This window comes from Ornithodoros turicata, chromosome 2 (genome assembly GCF_037126465.1).
Source record: "Ornithodoros turicata isolate Travis chromosome 2, ASM3712646v1, whole genome shotgun sequence".
In the NCBI taxonomy this organism is placed as follows: Eukaryota; Metazoa; Arthropoda; class Arachnida; order Ixodida; family Argasidae; genus Ornithodoros; species Ornithodoros turicata.
In genome coordinates, this window is record NC_088202.1 from 147,847,569 (window position 1) to 147,870,934 (window position 23,366).

Sequence of the window (23,366 nt, forward strand, 5' to 3'; positions counted from 1 at the left end):
AGACAACCTCTGCAACAGCGTCTGAGCAAGTCGATCAAGTCTTTACGACTTTTTGCCTCATAACCCCTTCACGATAGTGAAAAATAGAGATTATTATTATAATATAACAGGTCGATGAAATCTGCTTCTCGAGCAACTGGACCACCGAAACTTTGACCTCATAAAAGTGCTGAGTCCTTGGCCACCTGACAAGGGGGATGCTGCCTTATCAGAGCTTGCGACTTTTATCCCGAGTAGTGCATTGGCGACAGTCTACTAGGATATGTCATGTGGCTTCATTGTGCACTGCGTTGACGGCTGACGTCTGTGTTTGTTTTATCGCCTACACGTAGAACCGGCGAAAGTGCGGTTGCTTTCTTTTTTGGTAGAGGGGGGGGATGGTTGTTTATGGGAGTAGCCGAATTTGCCGTGTGATGAATTCAAAATCTCCCTCTTATTTATGTTTTTTATTTTTTCGCCAACATCAATATCGTCATCAATTCAGATTATGTCCATACATTCTCGCTGTAAGTTCCAAGGCACCACGAGACTTCGTTACAAAGTTCACGCTTGGAAAACATGCCGCTCTATTCCTGAGTAAAAGTCACGTTTTACAGATACTTTAAAGGGACCATGAAATGATTTTCGCAACGTCTTCATCAACGTCTAGCGCTCTCAGGCGACCGGGAGCCCCCCCCCCCCCCCCCCCCGTGACCACGTGGGTGCATGTTTTCAGTTTGGACAGCAACGGCGTCGTATGTCTGCCATCGAAATCAGTAGAAGCATGGCGAAACGTAAATTGTCAGCGACGGAGGAAGAGATTATGCGACGCACACAGCATATAGAAATCGTTCCGTATACGCGGCAGCTCCCAAATGGCCACCGACAGTGACATTTTCTGACGAAGAAGAAGCTCAGAGAGGAAAACACGCTCCAGTAACCATACTGACAATCAACGGCCACATTGTATTTCCCGTAGGATTTTGTGTCAACGATTAGACACGACCTTATAGGTCCAGGTCCAATTAAAACATATTTCATGGCGAAGGTTGTAAGCTCGTTTCCAAATGTTGCAATTTGCTCGCAAGAGACCGTCCGCGAATATGCAACATCCCCTGTGTATGATGTCACGGTCGGTTCACCTCGTAGGCGGGTCGTATAGCAGCCGACGTTCACGGCCGTGTTTAACATAGAATATTTTCGCTACTTAATTTTAAATGATTTTCAGCTTGGTATTTCACAGGGTCAATGCTTTAGTACAGAAGAACAAATTAGAGAGTTTTAGTACATCGTACCCTATTGCCTTTGCGCACGTAGTGGATAGAGTTGGTGGTTCTGCGCACTGCGCGAAGCTCTCTTTCTGTTATGGGTGTGCGCAGAACCATCAATGCGTGAATGTTTGCGTGCGCAGACGCAAAGGCAATAGCGCACGATATAAAAAAAACCTATATTGAAAATGATCGCAGGCTTGCAAAACATCCTTTCATGGTCCCTTTAACCCACAGTGGTAAGAAGCTTCTTTTGTGGAAAAGTTACTAGTCCCTGTATACATACTGAAAAAGTAGCTAGTTAAAAGTTACTTGCAACTGAGTTACTACTGAAGGCCATATGAAACCAGCTTGTGTCTCGGGCCAATCACCACCGACGGCAGCACGTGGCAGATCTTCCAGTTTCCATTCTCCTCAAGGCGTATACGCACGAACGCTCTGAACAAACCGTAACTCCATCTAGTCAAACAAGATAAAGTATGTCTTATTAGTACTAACGAGCAATCACCATTTCTCAAAGATGCGAAGCCAGCAGGACACCACGTCAAAGACGAAGAGTGCACCGAAGAGTAGTGCGTCGTCGTCGAACCCATCATCATCCCATCATCATCATCACCATCATCCCATCACTCGAAAGGACAGGAACGGGAAAGATACTTCAGCCATCGGTTGTCTTCTTCTAGAACACGGGTACAGCTTGGGACAAAAGTTTACGGAACACGGCACTAGCGTGTTTCGTCATCGGAGCGGTCCCCTAGTAGCTATCAGAAAGAGATCGAATAAGAAACAGGTGACCTGTTATTCTGCCCATCCCTTGGTATGTGCGCGCCCTCCTGTTTGCTGCGAGGGTGTGGCTCCAGTTGAGAAATGCGACACCCCAGTGTTCCGTAAACTTTTGTCCCAAGCTGTACAACTAAAGAACATGAAAGAACTGATGTTCTGAGGCTGGAACAACATAGAAGGGACAAATACATACAAGGCCTCAATTTGCCTAAGAAATTAACGATGAAAGATGGAAGTCACTGAAAAGGTTAGCCAGCTGTAGGACAGCTGGCTGACCTACAGTCCTACAGTCCTACAGCTGGCTAACCTTTTCAGTGACTTCCATCTTTCATCGTTTCCATCTTTCAACTAAAGAAGCAGTGTCGTGAAAAGACACTGCGTGACGTGGTGCAGTCTATGTAACAAATTTATTCCAGTAAATTTTGCGCTGTTTTGGACGGAAGTACACTCCACACACACTCTTGACAGCCGAAATGTTACGCATATACAACCACTTCCTAAGACGTATTTTTCTCCAGTTCCACGTGTAAGAATCCTCAGGTGTGGAAAATGCATCCAGAGACCAAACGCTCGTTAGCATAGTTGACGTGTGTTGTACCACCTGTTACGAACGCCGTTCTGCGTCAAACACGTGCTGCTCTATACCTTTAAGCGCAACAAAGGCAACGTTAGAAATTAAAAGTGCTTACACCTTTCAGTTCTTGGAAACGGCAATCAGGACGTGTTTCCGCAGCTGCGCTTCATTCAACTTGAATGTCGAAGACACATCTGGTAAGAACGATGAAACAGCAAACAATGCCGCAACAAATGCCGCAAACAATGCCGCAAATACATCATCTGTCGCTTTTCAGTCAAATTAACTTTTTATTTGGAAGGTCAATTTAATTAGCGCGCACTGCGTGCCGCACCTGCCGCTACATATATGGATATTCTGAGAACAAGGTTTACACTAAACTAGATGCCAACATTGTACGCGATGCATTTACTTGGAACTGTCTCCGGGGCTTTTCTGTTCACTATACTCTTCAGTGCAGGTGCGTAGATGGATGAAGCTTTTTTCCTGAGTTGTTAATAGACTCTGTCGCATAGAAGGATACCATGGGGTTTTGAAATGCTTTAAGCAGTTCTTCGTGCAGTCCTGTGCAGGTTAAGCTAATCAATACTCGGTGACAGAGTCAGTGATTTTCCCCAGAAATTCAATGCTAAGGGGGTGCCGCGCTTTCAAGGGGGGTTATGCTTGGTGAAGGTTCCACTTACGGAATTTTTCTTCCGAGGACATGGAAAGAATCGTGGCACAATGGTGACATCTCTGCACAGCTTTCCCGTTTTATTTGTACATGTTATTACGTTAGAACACAGTACATTAGAATACAGATTCATTATGACTGGCATTTCAGCATTAAGATGCATAATCACACGACCGACAAAGAAAAAAGACAAGCACATTGTAAGAGTTGTACTTTTTACAAACCTCGAGAATATTGTACATTTCCACCTCAGTGGAATAGCCACCCGACAGAGATTCGGGGAAGGCACGTTGGACAGGGGACACTTGACGCCTCAGGGGGTCTTCGCGACCAGATGCTCGCTGGCAATAAATCAGTAGAGTGGGCCAAGGAAGATGCACTGTCCAAAGTTGCATGGTGCACGGATTGACAGCTTGGTCCGTTACCCATAAATACCGAGTAGTGGGCGGACAATTAGGAGGTGCCTGGTTCGGTCTAAATTCAAAGTAGGCCAACCATGAGTTGGAGACGTTTGAACCGGGCTTCTGGGATTGGTGTTTGCTGGCGGGAGGTTGTGTCCCAAATGTCACTCTTTTAAGCGGAGGACACAAGAAAATCCGTGTGTGGAAGCCGCAACGACTTGATGAAGGCGAGGCGAAAGCCCCGTGACTGCAGTCGCTATAGTATTGTCTTGTATATAGTTATGTAAATAACTATGTAAATAAAGCCCAGTTATTGTTCGAGAATACCGCCTGTCGGACGTCTCTTGGGAATATCTTCGATCTGTGAGCTACATCAACGGACCATCTTCCAGTAACAACGGAAGAAACTTTACTCACATTGTCTCACGAACCTCAATGAATACCTAGCAACCAATGGTGAAAACCTTAGACGAAAAAAAGCAGAATACCTCGCTTGCTTGAGATGGCCGCAAATGGTTCTTGATGATCCACATTGAGTTTGCGTACCCGCACGCATTTTTGCTCGTATATGCGCGCAATATATGCATTTAACAGTTACTTTCAAATGATTTTAGACATATGCATGGTACGATCATCTCCATGACTGTGGTCCTACAGCCCAAGTTTGAGAGTGCAGGATGTAATTCGCTGCGGCCGGACTCACTACCAGAACGTGTTGGTGACCGAACTGGGTGGGGTTACCTGAGAAATTTCAGGGAGGGGGGTGTTGCAAAAATGCAGGGAGGGTGTACATCCCCCCCCCCCCGAGGGGGTGCAGGGAAATCCCTGGACAGGATATAAGTTGCTTGGACGCGCTGTCTTCTACGACGGCTGGGGTCTTCGTCTTCACGAGGGCGGACGAGGACGTCATCGCCCCCCACCCCACGGACGTTGAGGTGAAGGGAATTCCTAGAAAAAAAAAAAAAAGACCGAAGGGTTGCAGTGTGGTGATGAAAACTCTCAGTGAAACGATTGAAGTGGGGTGAGGGGAACTCCCAGAGAAAAAAAATGGTGACGCGAGGAAGTTTTTGTGACAAAAGATTCGGGCGAGGAGAAACCATTTCTGACAAAAATAGATACGCCTACTAGTTGATGAAAAAATTTTAACCTTTTAATTTTTACAAATAAACTGAACCCGCAAATAGCAAACAAGAAATAGGCATACGGGGTATTCAGAATTATGGTTACAGGACATCTTAGAAAGATGATCTTTATATCACTAACCTTTCCCTGTACCTGACGGCTTTTCTAAAGTTGTGTGAGTCAGAGAGAATGGACCCCGTAGGGGGATGCGCGGCTTGAGAGCCGGCACCGTTACTTGTAAATCAGGAGCAGAGGGCGGGTGCGTCCACGGGTTGGAACTGTTTCGTCCTGAGCTGCTGAATTAGTGGTTCCTGATATAGTGAGGTTATGGCCGATGACGTCACCCTGTGAAAGAGGTGCAGTGACAGGAAAGCGAGATCTGAGATGTCATCGTCGACAAACGGAGGTGAAGTAATGACGTCACGACATGTATTATGGTTGAACGGAGACACCTCCTTGAGTCTGAGGAGCAGCGAAGGTGGGGTGGGGGACTAGACAAGATGTATTATGGCTAATGTGTATCATTGTTTGTTTAATAATAATTGGGTGTTTACGTCGCGAGACAACTGAGATCATGAGCGACGCCACAGCGGTCGGTCTGTGGATTGCTTCTGCCCACCTGAGGGTTCTTTAACGTGGGATGAAAGCTCATCACACGGCACCCCGTATTTAACGTCCCTCGCGGAAGACGGCGTGTCTAAGCAACTTGTACCCTGCCACCAAGTTGCTGGCGTCCTCGGCCGGGTTCGAACCCGCGATCTGGGGAACAGAAGGCGAACACGCTACCGACTGAGCCACCGAGGCCGGTTTATCATTGTTTGTAAATAAATCCTTCGCATATCACGGAAACTCCGGTCTCGGCTCTGGTGCAGTGAAACTCGGGAACAGGCAGCCATGTACCAACCGGGAATGGCGTCAGGGAAGAATTCGGCAAAGGTTGGCGACCCAACAATAAAATTCAACATCCTACAGATCTATCTTCTACTCGAATCTTCAGACTTGGCAGGTGATATGAGAGACTAAGGAGGGAAATGTAAAAACAGGGGGCTGAATATATAAAAAAAAAAGCGAACTTCACGTATATTTGATCTATTTTTGAATTTCTACCCATTTTAAAACGTGTCCGGACGGGTAAGAAATCCATTTGACAGTCGTTCCAACGATACGCAGTCAATGACACACACCGTTAGGTATTTCATATCACCTGCGAAAATAAATGATGCTTCGAAAGGACAGCTATAACACTGGAAATGAAGGGCACATTCACAAGGGCGCACTTCGTAAACTAATTCAATTGAAAAAAAAAATAGTCAACTCGTTGCTAATTCGTTACTGGCTCATCGAAATAACCCGAAAGCAGTATAGCAACACTCTGCCGGCGTGACCGTGCCAGCAGCTTCCCTCGTTCATGGGACAACCTCATGCTGTGACGGGATACGGATTTTTCGGTGCAGGACGTTCTGGTACGGACATGTCGGTGCATGGACGTTCCGGTACACGGACGTTTCGGTACACAGGTATTTTGGTGCATGGACACCTCGATACACAGGCATTTCGGTACCAGCCACGTGCAAGGTGCGTCGCGTATGTATTACCCGTTGAGCTTCTACACGAGGTTAAAACGTGTACAGAACAAATGAACTTATTCTGGAGAATTTTTGCAACAAATGCAAAGGTTATTTGATGGGCCGTAAACGTCGGTGCTCATTTCTGCTTACGATCTACCAAACGCTACGAATATGAGGGAACAAAGGTAACGAATTGACAATCAATTATGTAATTCAATTGAATCACTTATTGACAGAGTCGTATTATTGCACTAACACGGCTAACTTCGCGCAGAATTTTATAGTCTTCTAGACGAAACGAATTTAGAATTGAAACCATGTCTCTTCCAAACGAAATATCTCTGGAGCTGCATTCATAAGCCCGAAAACGCTATAGACTGAAAGGGAGCATGAAAGCGAGTATTGGTCATACGAAGCTCCGTAATGCCAAAATCATGTACATATGCTGCATATTCGTGCACATGCTGACTGATTGTCGGGAAGTAATCACAGTGGCATCAGGGATCGATCCTATACTCTTGGTCACGTGACCATCAGTCGGGAAATGATCAGGGCACCGCCGGGGGACGATTTGATGCTCTCGCGCTCTTCTTCCTCCATTTCCGCACCACTGGGAGCCAGTCGGGCACTATCGCCCGTTCAGAAGCCGATGTCACCATTGCATTCCCATTCTTTCCCTGACAGCCTGTGCTGCTTGGGTTGAAGCCACATGGCCGCACATCTGAAACGACAAGGATGAAAAAAGCAGGTACCGACTGAGGCTTTCCAGGATCGCCACGACTCCGGTTGCATTCTGGGTAATTGGCCCGAGTGATGACGTATTTTATGTCACAGCGCGCAACCCATCTCGGACGGCAAAAGATCGAAATAAAGAACGGGCAAAGTCGCCCCATACACGGCTCTGGCGCACTCCCGCTGAAGCGCCACCCTTGCGGTCGTTATATGATTAACGCTGCCGCGTATTCCCTTACGACTGTACCTTCTACTATAGACAGGATAGTATGAAATGTGGTATAAGCTGGGCCGGTAGGTACATACGTCACGGTATGCGACACGAACGAGCTACTCTTGACCACGGGCGTAGCCAGGCCGGTGGGAACATACTTCGCATTAGTGCGTCCGTGCGTCTCGTCCCCCATATGTCTTACTTCTGTCGGTGTTCGTTCTTGCCACACAAACATATTTACCCTTACTGCGAAATCTGTTTTTTTTTTCTTTTTCTTTTTTTTGCGTGATCATAAATGTGTCTACTTGTGTTCGTAGTGGAAGGCAACCGTAATTGCTATAATATCTGGGGTAACGTCTGCAACTACGAGTCGTACCCACGGATAAAGGTATGTTCATGGATTACATGATATGATTGAAAGCATGCCTTGTCGTTGCCGCTGTGTTCGGCGGCTTCCGAATTGAATGCCTTTGTCTAATATTGTAAAAGTTTACTCCCGTAAATTATGACTTTATACTGTAACAAAGTTCCTCCACGTGTCCGGTGTTGCCAGCCGTGGCTCAACTTTCGCCTCATTGTCGAGATTATCACATACGCACATGAGCAATCTTACAAAAATTAAAAATTCTCACTTCGCACTTCTCTGGCGAAGAAGTAGCCAAGTAAATTGTCGCGGACGCGGAACGTTGTGGTATATACGTTTCATAATGGGTTTCTGGGTGCGACCGTTTTTTTAGAATACATTGCAAAATTACAAAATTAGCAACAATCGGCAGCGCCAACTGGAACGTGTAAAATTACATGGCACGTTAGCAGACGACAGTTCCCTAGTTGAATGTGTGCGCGCAACACTTACATTAGTTACTGTTTTCAACTCAGGACGACCAAAATCGGCTCCTTGCGTGCAGTTATTATTGCCAACCTGACAGCTGGAATACGTGCTGGATCAACGAAGATAAATTATCTCCATGTGTGGTAAATATACTTGTTTCTTAGCGCGCCTACTGGGTTGGTTGGTTGGTTTAAACGAAGGAAACCATGTAGAGGTTAGGTGAACTACTGGGCCAGCTACTCCAGCACGTTTAAGGTGGCGAGGTGTCGTTACTAGATTTTTAGAAACATGTTTATTTCACGGGAACCGTTCACTCTAAGAAAGAAAGAAAGGAAGGAAGGAGAGTAAATTCAGTGTAAGTCTGACTTTTACTCTCTTTCTACTCTTTTCTGCTCGTCTTTACCCAGATTAACCCGCCTTACTCTCCCGAGACTTACTTTACCCTGCCAAGATCCCCGTTTCACGTCAGAGAGTACGAATGGAGCAAACAGGAGTCGTAAAGGAACAGAGACAGAAACTGCTGTTCTCTTCTTTTAGATTGATTGATTGATTATTTAAATTCATTATTTATTATTTATTATTATTATTATTTATTATTTATTATTATTTATTATTTATTATTTATTATTTATTATTTATTATTATTGATTATTTAAAAGAAAACCAGGGAGAAATTGAACTTGTCTCCTGACTAGTTCTGTTACTAGACTTTTATGTTAGGACATGCTCTTCTATTACACTTCATTACGTAACTTACTCTATCGAGATTCCCGTTTCCTAATCTGCAATTTTGGACATTTGTTTAGGAATTGAGAGACATCTGTCTGTTGAACAACAGCAAAAGTGGTTGTAGTAGACAACGTAGCTAGAAACGCAATATAATTTCTTATTTCTATCTTCTCAGCACAGCTTACCCCACACTCTAACAAAAAGAGGTAGAATTTCCTACCCAATGGTGGTGGTGGTGATGGTGAAAGGGCTTGCCGTTGTCGGCCTCACGTATGTGGGCAACGTCACGACTGACGCCCTGGGGAAATGTGCGTCCTGGGCCGACTTCTAGGGGAACTGTGCCGACATATGTCTGAAAGCGTCTGAGGAAAACCCAGGAAAAACCTCAGACAGCACAGCCGGCACCGGGATTCGAACCCGGGTACCTCCCAGTCCTACCCAAACTTGCAGCAGGACGGTACTTCTACCATTTCGTGCCAATCTACACGCGACTTCTCCACCGCGGGTATAAGTGGCGGCGTCCCTTTCCCTTTGCTCCTCTCTCTCTCACGGTTGCTCTAAGAGAAAATGGTAGGATTTCCTACCCAAGCCGGTAGAACGACAGTTTCTACTCTGCAGTTATACCCAAAAGTTAAGACTGGTTGGAGCACAAATGTGAGTGCAATGCAGCTCTACCGAAATGGGTAGAAAATCATACCTTTTTTTTTTCTTAGAGTGTATTCCCTGCAAATTGTGGTCGGTTCCCTCATGTTCCTTTCCTACTTATACGAACACCAACCTGTGCACTAACTCCTGTCCGTGCTCCTCGTGGCCAACTCTTTGAAACCACTGTAAAACTGTAACGATACAGTACAATATGCATAAAATAATCAGAAAGCGGACAGCATAATATACCAGTGAAACGACGATAAAACCGGAGACACGGAACAAAAAAGACGACACGACACGACGTGTCAAGTCGTCTTTTTTGTTCCGTGTCTCCGGTTTTATCGTCGTTTTACAATGTACCAGCTCGCCTGCACCCTTGCACTTCTACCATAATATACCAGGTTTTTCTGCGAATTTCCATGAAATTCGCGCGCTCCAAATCCGCTATGGTAGGCTCGCGGAAGAGCTCATAGCGAATCAGGGAACGGTATTTAACCCTCGTTATGGGATAACGACAAGTTAAGGATCGGGCTCCTGAAGCAGCTGGTCATGTTGCCTGAACAAAAGATCTGATAAGACTCAATTCGGTGCACGGTGCAAATAGCGTGTTTTAGTAAATCGGAAGAGTTCTACGATAACTTAATCAAATCCAAGCTTAGCAATGTGATGTCACTCACTTCAAAGAGACACCGCGATTGGCGTATCGTATATTCGGGATCGTTATTGTGAGCTTCCGTGACCTTATTGTGTATCTTCCGATATACGAAACCTCGCTAAATTAACAGAAAACCGTCCTACATGGCATCGTTTATGGTTGATGTCGTTGCAAATCGACGACTCATCACATGGAATACTAACACGTATTTTCTTCCTTCTTCCCACTTGTCCAGAGATTTGCCACGTCCTACCCGGGAAGATGCCACAATGGTGTTTGTATCACTAAACTAAGCACATACAATGAGCTCAAAAGGAAATGTAAGTAGGTTGTTAATACATGTTCTTGGACGACGTTTTGTGGAGTTGCTGGAACCTGTAGCTGTGCCGAAAATGTGCCCTTCGCGCCATGTCCGCTTTGGCATCACGACTTGGTCCTACCCTAACAGCGGTTCCGACATCATTATGGCTTGCCAGCCTCAGTAACGCACGATGTACACGAAAATTGTACGTGAAATAAAGTACTCAGTCCGAGTATCTGGCATCAACGGTATGTGCAGTACAAAGTACCATACTGCAAACGTACTTACGAAGTACTTGGCAAATAATTTAAAGGAGCAATGAGGCGACATTCATCATGTCTCGAAAGCCTGTCTTATTCGTCAAGCTGCCCATCAGCAATCACTGTGCAAAATATTGTATTGTCACTGCGCAATCAAATTTACAAGAACTGTCTGAGAAAGTAGCCGCGCGCGGGCACAAGTCCCCGTGCGCCTTCCGTCTTTGTTTCAGTCTCCTCCGCTCACGTGGCTCTACGTCACTAGTTACATGCCAGGGGAGTAGGATACGTCACGACGGACCCTCCTTCTTCCCTCATCTGCGATGCGTCCTTTCCAAAAGTGCGGGGTCTATGAAGGGCGTCGCGCGCGCTGGAGGTCATTTGAGCACATGGTAGCGAAAACATCACAGTTTTTTTAAAAATCAGATTTGATTTAAATCGAGTTCTTCGTTTAAATCTTTGTTTGCTTGACTACGCACATTCGTTGAACTCTCCTTTTAAACCGCATTGACTCTGCAGAAGCCGAGAAGCAAATGTTTCGGGTGTACTTTGTCCACGACCTACTACTGTACTAGAGACCTGACCATCCGCAAAGCTCCCAGCACCGGGGTAGTACACGACCTACTCTATACTAGAGACCTGGACAGCTGGCGCTCCCCTATGGGAGAGACGGGTCATGGGTTAGTTACGTTAGTGACCGCTGCAAGCGCCACATAGCATTATTGGGGAGAGGGAATCACCCTTGCCATCGTCTTTAGTCTGCTAGGGATACACAGGCTGTTGCTAAGCCCGTTGCTAAGCACGCGCTATTCTCTGTCTTATGCTGCTTCGTCGTTGTCAACACAGCCTACTATACATCGCCGCGGTTTCGACAAGTCACGTGGTAACAAATAGTGCGAGCTAGCGTCAAATCCCATAGCCAAGCGGCGATTGCCAGAACTACTACCCCGGTGCTGGGAGCGTAGCGGACGTCCAGGTCTCTAGTATAGTAGTAGGTCGTGGGGTAGTAGTTCTGACAATCGCAGCTTGGCTATGGGATTTGGCGCTAGCTCGCACTATTCGTTACCACGTGACTCGCCGAAACCGCGGCGATGCATGGTGGGCTGTGTTGACGACGACGAAGCAGTAAGAGAGAGAATAGCGCGTGCTTAGCAACAGCCTGTGTAGCACGAAAGACGGTGGCAAGAGCGATACTGTCATTCCCTCTCCCCAATAATGCTATGTGGCGCTCGCTGTGGCCACTACCGTAACTATCCCATGACCCGGCTCTCCCATATAGGCGATCGCTAGTTGTCCAGGTCTCTAGCATAGAGTAGGTCGTGATTTTGTCGAACATTACGCCGCGTTATAGCTTCCAGCCCGTGCGGAATCAGGATACATGACAATACGCGGTCTGGCGCATGCGCTCTTTCGCAGCGTTCATGCCGCGAGTAACGTCCCCTATGTTGAGATGACCCCTCTTCGCGTGCTTGGTTTCTAGCTCTTATGAGGGTTCTATGACTTAAAGCAATGTGTTTGTCTGTTTCTTTTGTAGCGTTCAATACAGCTAGGGTGTGCGAAAGGGGATACGACTACCTAAGCGTGAGTATACATATGGCTACATCGTAACCTGACTGCACAGTTCTTCAAGGTCTGTTCGTATGTCCAAGTCTGTTCGCGTTGGGTGACCAAAATGTTGACACTCGAACTGAAACAAAAGTGGAGCGGAATGCCGTCATGAAAATGTTAGCCATGATAAACGCTGATGACAGCTGCTTTTAAGGATAGTTGAGGACTCGGGATTAAACCTGAATGTACCGCTGATACCCCCAGATGAAACAAGAGAACATGGCCTGGAAAATCAGGAGTCATCCTCCGCCCGTAAAATTCACGACAGCCTCTGCGGGAGAGATCATGGCGACATTTTTTTTTTGGGGGGGGGGATGAGGGTGGTGTCCTGCTGATTGATTATCTACCACCCAAAAGGTATAACAGGGTCCTAAGATGCACAAGGGCTGGTTCGGTTGCGTGAGGCCCTCAAAACAACGCGCTGGAAAACACTGAGTAATTTTTTTGCAGAGCCATGACAATGCCCCAGCCCAAACGCCCCATGCTGTACAGGACGCTGTACCAGAATGCCGGTTCGATGTCGGCTAACGATCAAGCTACATAGCTTAGGAAAACTATTATTGTATATCTGAAACATTGTTTATACCTTGGAAGAAAGTTATATTCGTGTAAGTAGTATAGAAAGGGAGCACATTAAGGTGTTTCGTATGGGCATCACGTGGTACGTTTGAAATAGGAGCGGGGCTTTCGGAGGAGGAGGAGGAGTGTCGTTGGGAGGAACCCGAGAGGTCTGCCTGCCTGATTAGGCGGCATGTTTCTCGGGAAGGGAGAGGAAAGGGTGAAGTAGAATACCGAGCGGAATCCGCTCGGGGGGAGGATAGCTGCGTCCATGGGCCGACTTCAGGGGAACTGTGCCGGCATACGCCTATTACACATCTGAGGGAAACCCAGGAAAAAACCCCAGACGGCACAGCCGGCCTGCGGATTCGAACCGCGGACCTCCCAGTCTCCAAGCGCACGCGTTACCGCTGCGCCACCGCTGGTGATTTCGGAGAAGAATCGTGTGAATGTTTGTCTGTGGTGTTGTTCCCCACACAAGGCTACAGTAATTGATATGAGGCGCAAATAGCGCTTTGTATAGTGACAATTTTCGGGGAAGTCAGCTGTCGAAATCCGCAACGTATACCACCTGCTTTGGATAAATTTGCAGCGTCTGCTCTGCTTTCGCGGCGGCTGGGCCTATCTAGGACGGTGTCCTGGTATTTCGATTTCCGTTAACCGCGCTTTCGATTATAAATGGGTCTGCATTTCCCAATTTGGTCTTCCCTATATCCCTTGTTATCTGCTGTGAGGAGCGTATCTTCTTGGAGTCACCGATTCTCGGCCACTGTCTCCGCACGCATGCATCGTACTGAGGAAGCAGGGGATAACTGCTTCACCATACTGCTACACATACGTGCGTTTGTGGAGAACTTTGACGTCGTGCAAACCCAGGAATACGCTGTCCTCCTGGTGTGCAGGTCAGTGGCGCACCTTAGTCACTGGCCCTCTGGCAAAGTATTTCTAGCGCGGCATGCGTCAGGCACCACTGATGAAAATCCATCGGGACCCACTGGGCAAGAGCTGTATGACCGCCGAGCAAAAGAATGTTACTTTGACAATGAGACAATTGATGTTCTGAGGCTGGAAGACATACAGAAAGGACAAATACATACAAAGCCTCAAATGCCCAAGAAATTAACGATAAAAGATCGAAGTCACTGAAAAGGTTAGCCAGCTGTAGGATACGAACCCACATCTTCTGGATTAGCGGTCCAGGGCTCTACCAACAGTCCTACAGGTCCTACCAGGTCCTACAAGGTCCTACAGCTAGCTAACCTTTTGAGTGACCTCCATCTTTCATCATTACTCTGACATAATGCACACAGGAAGCATTGAACTCCTAATTTCGTTACTGAAGGATTCCTGTGCCATTATGCCCGGAATCTGGTTCGAACAGACATGAAATCAAACGACACGCGGTTCCTGGGTTGACGCTCGGAAACGTTGTCCTAGATTAACTATCTCGAATGCATTTCAGGAAGCCTGCTACACTACATGCACCTCCTGGAGGACTCTGTAGCGGGGTCATTCATTAGTCTGTGCCCTGTTTCTTGTCGTTCTCCGCTGGGAGGTACCCGGGTTCGAATCCCGGTGCCGGCTGTGCTGTCTGGGGTTTTTCCTGGGTTTTCCTCAGACGCTTTCAGACATATGTCGGCACAGTTCCTTTAGAAGTCGGCCCAGGACGCACATTCCCCCAGGGCGTGAGTCGTGACGTTGCCCACATACCCCTATCACCACCACCACCACCACCACCGCTGGTGTAGTGGTAAGGGTGAACCGCATGGCAGGATAAACTGTCCGAAACCTGTCCGAGCCGAAATCGGGACCGAACTTTTTTCTCTGCATCACCGCATGCTACTGAAATGCACCCCGAATTTCGGCCGAAGACTTCTGGCCTTGGGGAACATCGCCTTTCACTCATCCAGGTCAATGAGATAATCCCTGTATTCATAGGGGTAGAAGTCGCACACACGGCAACAGTCAACCCTATTGCTACGTCATCGTTGCTATGGTTCTTCTTCCGGCTGGATAGCCATTGGATGCTTCTACTTTTTAGGTTGGCGTCACTTCCCATTTCGGAGGAGAAATCTGGCTTGGCCAGATCGGGCCGAATTCGGTACGGAATTCTGTTCTCCGAAAAAAGTTCGGTCCCGAATTCGGTTCGGAAAGAATTCGGACGCTTTTCGGGCCATGCGGTTCACACTTAACGGAGGGGTGTCGTGCTTCCTGGATGACTTTACAGGGGCATGTGTTTAAAGGTGTCCAAGCGAGACACTGCAGTATGCACCGCCCAGTGTGGACACCGTGGCGTACAGCCTACACGAAAGCGACACGTCACACGCTATTTATAATAACAATTTTTTGCTTTACGTCACGAGCAACTTTTGTTATGTACAGAGTTTTTTTTTATTCCAGGACAACGAAGGAATATACGGTTGCAAGTATTACTGCTCTGACCGCACACGTGCTATAGTGAATGAGCCTGACGGGAATAAATGTCAGGTAAGACAACATTCAATATTTAGAGCAGCAAAGAAATGGCATGTAGGATTGCTCGAAACCGTAATTAATTTATTGAAACTACAAGATACAAAATACCCGCACTAATTAATCGATACAGACAGGCTTAGTTATTACATTCTTTCAGGGCGGAAATAGAAATTCCTCCTCATGAGCACGGTCTCTTGCCGCTTTCTCACGCTGCTCACAATATGAGTCCCATATTGGCGAACACTATATGGGACACGTTTTACCATGTTTTCCCTAATATGGGCTGTATCTCAGCAATATGGGACAGTATCGTAATGTTTCAGTCAGAGTCAACTTTCTGCCCTGGCTTCCACCGTTGAAGAAACGAAGACGCCCTGGTAGAAGTTGTCGTGAAGGTGTGGTGGTGGTGGGATGATGCGAGTCCGTCACGGAGCGAGCAGAAACCATTCCAGGGCACTAGCAACAATAACTGTTTAATTACAGTACATAGTACACGTTACCTCAGGTCGAGACTGATCGTCTCTTCCCCAAACTCAAGTGTAGCCTTCCGCTGTTCCGTCCTCTCATTGTTTCTCCGGGCCCTTTTATTTACAAACATCAGTGTACCGCCCAAGTGTTTCCAACGAATCACAGTTGATGACTGCACTTTCCCAATACCCTGAATCGGCACATCAAAATCCATGAATCCAATAAAATGTACTCCGGAAGAGCTTGCTTAAAAGACGCTTAGCCGTAAACACAATTGTCATAATTAAAGGCAAGTACATTAGTAGCAATCCCTAAACCACAAGGAAACAGTGGATTAGCCTGTCCCCAGACACTCTTCCTAGTATACAAAGGAAGTCAACCTTCGCGTGCGCGAGACGTCCTTGTCATTCCCTTAGTCTAAGTCCCAACTGCGACACAACCCATTAGCGTGTCGTCACAGGTGCGGTTTTGGTATCAATGAGCAAGGCCGAGACCCTTGTGATAAACAAAAAATGAAATAAAAGCATACCATACGCGCCATAATGCTGCAGGCTGGGGCCACTTAGAAAAGCAGAAAATCATATACATAAATAATATTGTCGCGACGTGAAGAAGAGAGTCGAAAACAGCCAGTCGAATAGCCAGTTTACTGGGCAAGAGCGCGACTAGAATGAACGCGGGTGAAGATGATGCCTGCCTGATGAGCTTGGCTGGTCACGAGGGCGTGGCCTAGCATCGTCGTCAGCTACAGGTACCCCCTCCCTGGACCGTATGCCGGCGAGGTATGAGACGGACAGAAGGTAGGCCGGGTGCCCAATGTACCGAACGTGACGGATGCACCGGTGAGGGCGGGCAGGGGGCGGGGCACGAGAAGGCTCGGGCACCGGGGTGATGGCGGACAAAAAGGCAGGCTTGACACGATCCACCGAGACCACCTCGAGCCGGTTAGGAAGCCTAATGGTGATGGTCTTCGCTTGACGAGAGTGGACGGGAAAAGGGCCGTCGTACGGGGGTTGGAGAGGTTTACGAACCGCGTCGTGCCGCAGAAACACATGGGTTGCGGAATGAAGAGCCGGATGAATGAAGACGGGACGGGACGAAGAGGACCGTGTGGGCAGTGGTCGCAAGTCAGCACAGTAAGACTGCAGGCGAGTGGCGTAGTGAAGAAGGTCAGGAGCGGGTTGGGCGAGAGTTGCATGGTCGAAGAATTCTCCTGGTAGTCTTAACGGCGCGCCATGCACGAGCTCAGCAGGTGAGACAGGGGCGTCTGTCTTGATGGCAGCCCTGACGCCAAGGACAATTAGTGGTAGGCGTTCCACCCAGTGGCTGGGGTCGTCATGTGAGCGCAGGGCGGTCTTCAGAGTGCGTTGGAGCCGTTCTACGAGGCCATTGGCGCAAGGGTGATAAGCCGTCGTCTGTCGATGTTGGGAGCCGAGAAAACTGCACATCTCTGCGAACAGACGGGAGGTGAACTGGCGGCCTCTGTCGGTGGTAATCGTACCGTGCGCGCCGAAGCGGGCCACCCAAGTGTCGAGGAAAACGCGCACCACCGTGTCAGCAGTTATGTCGGCGATGGGAATGGGTTCCGGCCAGCGGGTGAAGCGGTCAATGCAGGTGAAAAGGTAGGCTTTGCCGGCAGATGTCGGAAGGAGACCCACCAGGTCCAGATGAACATGACGGAAACGAGCATCGGGTGTAGGAAACGGTGATGGAGGCGAAAGTGTGTGGCGCTGAACTCTCGAGCGCTGACAGGCCAAACATAGGCGGGCCCAATCGCGGACGTCTCGGTTCAGCGAGGGCCAGACAAAGCGAGCCGCAATGAGCTTTTGAGTGGCCTTCATTCCTGGGTGGTGCAGGGAGTGAAAAACGTCGAAGATGTGTCGTCGAAAATCTTGCGGAATGAGGGGTCGTGGGCTGCCGGTGGAAACGTCGCACAGCAAATGGTAAGGCGTTCCAGGGAAGGGAATCTTGTGGATGGACAGAGATTGTGGACAAGCAATGAGGTCTTCGATGGCAGCATCGTGGTCCTGAGCTTGCGCAATTGAAGCGTAGTCGACAGTGGTCGGGAACGTGAGGGCGGAAATCCGTGCCCGTGAGAGAGCGTCCGCTGCGACGTTGCTGGTGCCAGGGAGGTGTCGAATATCTGTGGTGAATTCGGAGATGTACGCGAGATGGCGCACCTCCCGAGGCGAATGAGATGAGGAACCAGATGAGATGGCGTACGTAAGGGGCTTGTGGTCGGTGTAGACTGTGAAATTGCGTCCTTCGAGAAAGTGGTGGAAGTGCTTGATGGCGAGATATGTGGCAAGCAATTCACGGCCAAACGTACTATACCGGGCCTCCGCCGGCATCAGAGGCTTTGAAAAGAATGCGAGTGGCTGAAGCTGTTCGTCGGGGGTGACTTGATGGAGGGCACCACCAACAGCTTCAGAAGACGCGTCGACGGTAAGGATGATAGGGGCGTCAGGAATCGGGTGAGCGATGAGCGTAGCCTCGGCCAGGGCACGCTTGATGCTGTGGAAGGCTGTTTCGGCGGCAGCAGTCCACGCGAGCGGTTTGGAAGGTCCACCGGGCCCAGAAAGGAGGGAGCAGTGCGGGTGGATCAGCTGGGCACAATGGGGGACGAAACGGCGGTAAAAATTTATGAGTCCTAAAAATTCTCGGAGCTTGCGTCTGGTGGCAGGACGCGGAAAATTGTCGATGGCTTCTACTTTGCGGCGGAGTGGGATGATTCCTGCGGCGTCTATGCGATGGCCAAGAAACTCGATGGTAGAGACGCCCAGTTCACATTTTGCAGGGTTGACGACGACGCCATACTCTCTAAACGCTGGAAAAGCTGCCGGAGGTGACCTTCGTGCTCGGCGGGGCTGGAGCTGGCCACCAGGATGTCGTCGAGATAGCAGAAGCAAAAGTGGAGGCCGCGCGTGACTTCGTCAATAAATCTTTGAAAAGTCTGCGTCGCATTTCGCAAGCCGAAAGGCATCCGGATGTACTCGAATAATCCGAACAGGGTCGTGATGGCAGTTTTTGGGATGTCGGCGGGCTCCACGGGAATTTGATGGTATGCCTTGATGAGATCAATTTTGGAGAAGGTAGTGGCTCCATGAAGGCGGGCGGCGAAGTCATCAATATGTGGCAATGGGTATCGTTCGGGAATGGTCACAGCGTTGAGAGCGCGATAGTTCCCGCATGGGCGCCAGTCCCCTGGGTCTTTTTTGGGAACCATATGAAGCGCAGACGCCCAGGGGCTGCTAGAGGGACGAATGTAGCCAAGCGCGAGAAGATGGTCAAATTCGCGTCTGGCGATGGCGAGACGCTCAGGTGGAAGGCGTCTCGGCTTGGCATGCACAGGGGGGCCCTTGGTAAGAATGTGGTGCGTGGTGGAGTGACGAGGTGGAGTGTCCGTTGGAGGCAACCAGATGACTTTGGGGTACTCGTCAAGAAGGGCGCGAAATTGCTCCGGAGCCGACGGGCGGACAATGACAGGGCTGATCGGTGCATGTAAGGCACGTACTCCGTGGACAAACAGACCGGTACTGTTGTCGTGGAGCTTCCTTCTTTTGATGTCGACCAGCAAATCAAAATGGCGTAGAAAGTCGGCGCCCAAGATGGCACCGGAAACGTCTGCGATGATGAAAACCTATTGGAAGCTGCGTCGTAATCCAAGGTTCAATGTAAGTGAACGTTCGCCGAAACACTTGATGGGGGATGAGTTGACGGCGCGCAGGGATTGAGGGGAGGAACGATGGCGATCGGAGGGGAGTGGTGGGATGATGCTCACTTCAGCGCCAGTGTCGACGAGGAAGCGAAGATGATTGATGGAGTCGATGACGTAAAAGAGGCGGTTGCCGTTGCCTCCAGCAGCATCTGCCGCCATCAGGTGCTGGGGGAAACGTTTCCCGCCCACGAGCATGGTGGTTTGCACTGGCGGGCGTGCGCACCAAAGGTGCGGTGATACCAGCAGAAGGGCGATGGCGGACTTTGTGCTGGGGACCGGCGAGCGGTATCGACGTGGCGAATAATGGCGAGTGCGGGATTGACGGCCACGAAAGCGAAAGGGAGATGGTGAGCGGTGGCGTGTCGTGGTTGCGTTTACCACAAGGGTAGTCAGGCCGGCCACTAACTCAGTCAGACGATTTACTCTGCAGTGCAGGCTGTTGACAGTCGCCGTGAGGTCTGTGCTGCGATAGGCTGATAGGTCGGGTCTTCATGGGTAACGGCCGCGGCCGAAGTGCCAGGCGAAGTGTTGGTGCCAGATCGAAGGGTAGACATGCCTGGGTCGTCTGGATGCGCGGAAGGTTGGTGCATATAGTCTTCGGGTCACCAGTTGTCGCGACGTGAAGAAAAGGGTCGAAGACAGGCAGCAGGAGGAAAAGCCAGTTTACTGGGAAAGAGCGACTAGAATGAACGCGGGTGAAGATGATGCGTGCCCGATGAGCTTGGCTGGTCACGAGGGCGTGGCCTAGCATCGTCGTCAGCTACAATATTAACAAACACAGAACTTAACAGTCAGTATGTGGGATATCCTGGTAATATGGGGCTTATATTGCCAAAGTGTCAGCCAATATGGGGAAAAGCTTAGCAATATCGGGCTCACCATGCCCATGTGCAGTGCATCCTATATTGGTTAAAAGTGGGGAATATGGGACGAACCCGTATTATGTATATACCAAATGTACAAGCAGCACGCCAATATTTATGTTCATGTTCAATATTTGACGTTAAGGCATGTCGTTACATCCAAGAACTTCAGTAGAGGATAGACATCGTTCTGGACCTGTAACGTGTATCTGTGAAAAGCGAAAATAATTGCAATGACCTTTTCTACATTTCAGGACCCTGTCAGAGCTCGGTCAGGAGTATGTCGTGGAGGCTACTGCCAGCCCTACTAAATCCCGCCGCCATTCGCAGATGTCGTTTGACTGGACATATAATACAAGAATAAATAATTACCACAAACTAACTGAAATGTCATCTATCTAAGCTGTGAGTTACAGGTTAAGTTCGTATGCTTGTAAATTTCTTCCGCGGTCAGGATATCTTCCTAGGCTCTTCCGTTCGTTCAGCGCTGTGAAGTTGCACGACCCACTGCTGCAGCAACCAAGCGGATAACCCCGGGACGAAAACCTACGTTCCCAACAACTTCCTGACAGACGGCAAGGTTGAGATGGAGGGAACTCGGGGAATTCCCCTTGGAGGTTACCTCCATGAATTCCACCAGAAGCTGAGTAACTGGGTCACACTCCTTATCGAGCACAATGGTCTCCCCGGACAGCGGAAAGCAACTACATATTACAAGGCTTTGAGGTGAGCCACCATTTCTAAACCCCCTGATAGGAAATCAACCGGCGACGAACAATTCGGTGCGGGACATCTCGGTGCACGGACCTTTCAGTGCACGTTTGGAAAAATAAAGGAAGGGGTCTTGCTATTTCTAGACTGTGCTGAGACTCGCTCGTACTGGATTTGAGATATAATTTGATATGGTTTGCCTCCCTCAACCGTCAAACCCGTTGGTCACGCTGTCCGTTTCAACCAAAAGAAAGCCTAAGGATCTTCCAGAAGAGTTTGCCACAGATCTAGGGCAAGTGGCCAGCTGCAATGATCCTCGTCCATCGCTAAGAGACTTAGCTTCCGATGGTTCCCCAACGGATGATGACATTACCATTACTGAGCTACAGGAGGATAATGTATTAGATATAATCTTGATATAATTTTTTGACACGTTGCGTGAGACACCCTGTATACATACAGGGTGGTCCACCAACCATGATAGATATTCATATTAAAAAACGTAAGCCCCGGACAGACATGCGGTCATGGGGTTTTTTCTGCCAATAACTTTTGCCACATATTGGTAACATTTTTGTTTCATTTCCATTGACGGAAAGTTAATTTGTTGAATTGAACTCCGAAATTTGCCATACAACCTAACGTTTTCTTTGCGGAAACGGGTTGCCCGTGGTCATTTTACTCAGTATAGCAGATAATTCCACTCGTAATGCAATGGCAATCGCCGAAATAAATTCGCCGAACATCCGTGGAAATGCGCCCTTGGCTCCGCCTCTTTTTTGACGGCTCGTAGTTTGAGAGTTTGAGCTCAAAGCTGCCAAGCAAGGAGGTTACATTGAGACGCCACACGAGGTGGGGAAAGGATTACAAAGTGTCGGGTGACATCATTTTTGAAAAGATAGCTCTGATTCCCGCACTTACCGCGCGTGCTTGTTCCGTGGGTAAGGCTTGTAACCCTTTCCCGGCTCGTGTGGCGTGTCAGTGTAACCTCGTTTCTTCGCAGCTTTGCGCTCAAACTACCAGCCGTCATAAAAGAGGCGGAGCCAAAGGCTAATTTCCACGGATATTCGGCGAATTTATTTCGGCAATTGCCACTGCATTACGTGTGGGATCATGTGCTATACTGAGTAAAATGACCACGGAGAACCCATTTCCGCGAAGAAAACGTTATCTTGCTTTGGGAAATTTCTGAGTTCAATTCAAGAAATTAACTTTCCGTCAATTGAAATTAAATAAAAATGTTACCAATACGTCGCAAAAGATATTGGTGGAAAAAAAATTCTTGGCCGCACGTCTCTCCGGGGCCTACGTTTTTTACTATGAATTTCTATCATGGTTGGTGAACCACCCTGTATATCACATAGCCAATTAGGGATATTTAGAGCAGTTGCGCCAGTGGCGACAATGTTTTCGAAGCGGTGCGTTTGGCTTTAGTGCCTGCCGCCGGGTTTACTTCATCAACGTCTAGTCCTCCCAGCCAATTGTGGACGACCGGGAGCACACACCCGCCGGCCCACGTGGGTGCATGGTTTCGGTTTGGACAACAACGCCGTCGTATACATCTGCCGTCGAAATCAGTAGAAATATGGCGAAACGTAAATTGCAGGTCCCCCAAGGTCGCCATTTTCCCATGTATTTGTTCCTATCCCGATGCGTGCAATGCCGGAGGCCGCCCTTAGATACCCCATTGTTACCAGACGTTGGCTTGGGTTTGATTGTAGCGCGCTAAAGATCCAGTTGAAGCACAGTCCAAGCCAGGCCAAGTCACCGAAGGAGAAATGGACGACTGCGCCTACGGCGCCAGTGGCGGCGCCTGGTACGACGGGTACGCTATGTGATGCACGCAGCCGTGCACTAGATCCTTCTGATCGCTCAACACGTTTAAAAACGGGACCAAAAAGTGAAACACGACACAGAAAGTTGTTATACGCGTATTATTTGGACATATAAATACTAGATTCATTCGCAGAAACAACAAAAACATTTTGCCGCTAAACTTAGCGCGCTGAAGTGATCCGGAACGGCAACAGTGGGGTATCTAGTGGCGGCCTTCTTCGTTCCACGCTTTTCCGTGGTGAGTTTGGGGGACCTGGTAAATTGTCAGCGACGGAGGAAGAGATTATCCGACGCACACAGCATCTAGGCGTCGATCCGTACGCAGCAGCTCCCAAAGGGCCACCGACAGAGACATTTTCTGACGAAGAAGAAGCTCAGAGAGGAAAACGTGCT

At 48.6% G+C, this 23,366-nt stretch overlaps 1 protein-coding gene across 1 annotated transcript; it reads left to right on the top strand.

The window, feature by feature from the left end:
• Positions 1-2,979: 2,979 nt before the first annotated feature.
• Positions 2,980-20,808, top strand: LOC135386348 (uncharacterized). The gene is made up of 7 exons (XM_064616209.1): positions 2,980-3,064; positions 7,632-7,702; positions 8,194-8,289; positions 10,414-10,498; positions 12,271-12,317; positions 15,303-15,389; positions 20,681-20,808. Exons 1-7 carry the CDS (start codon positions 2,989-2,991, stop codon positions 20,735-20,737), a joined length of 519 nt encoding a protein of 172 aa, XP_064472279.1. The 5' UTR covers positions 2,980-2,988; the 3' UTR covers positions 20,738-20,808.
• The last annotated feature ends 2,558 nt before the right edge of the window (positions 20,809-23,366 follow it).

Bases quoted from the DNA above. Each gene is read 5' to 3' on its own strand.
- LOC135386348 (XM_064616209.1), top strand. From the start codon at position 2,989: ATGCCAACATTGTACGCGATGCATTTACTTGGAACTGTCTCCGGGGCT. The intron at 10,499-12,270 runs GTAAGTAGGTTG...TTTCTTTTGTAG, and splicing joins CAATGAGCTCAAAAGGAAAT to CGTTCAATACAGCTAGGGTG. The intron at 15,390-20,680 runs GTAAGACAACAT...TCTACATTTCAG, and splicing joins CTGACGGGAATAAATGTCAG to GACCCTGTCAGAGCTCGGTC.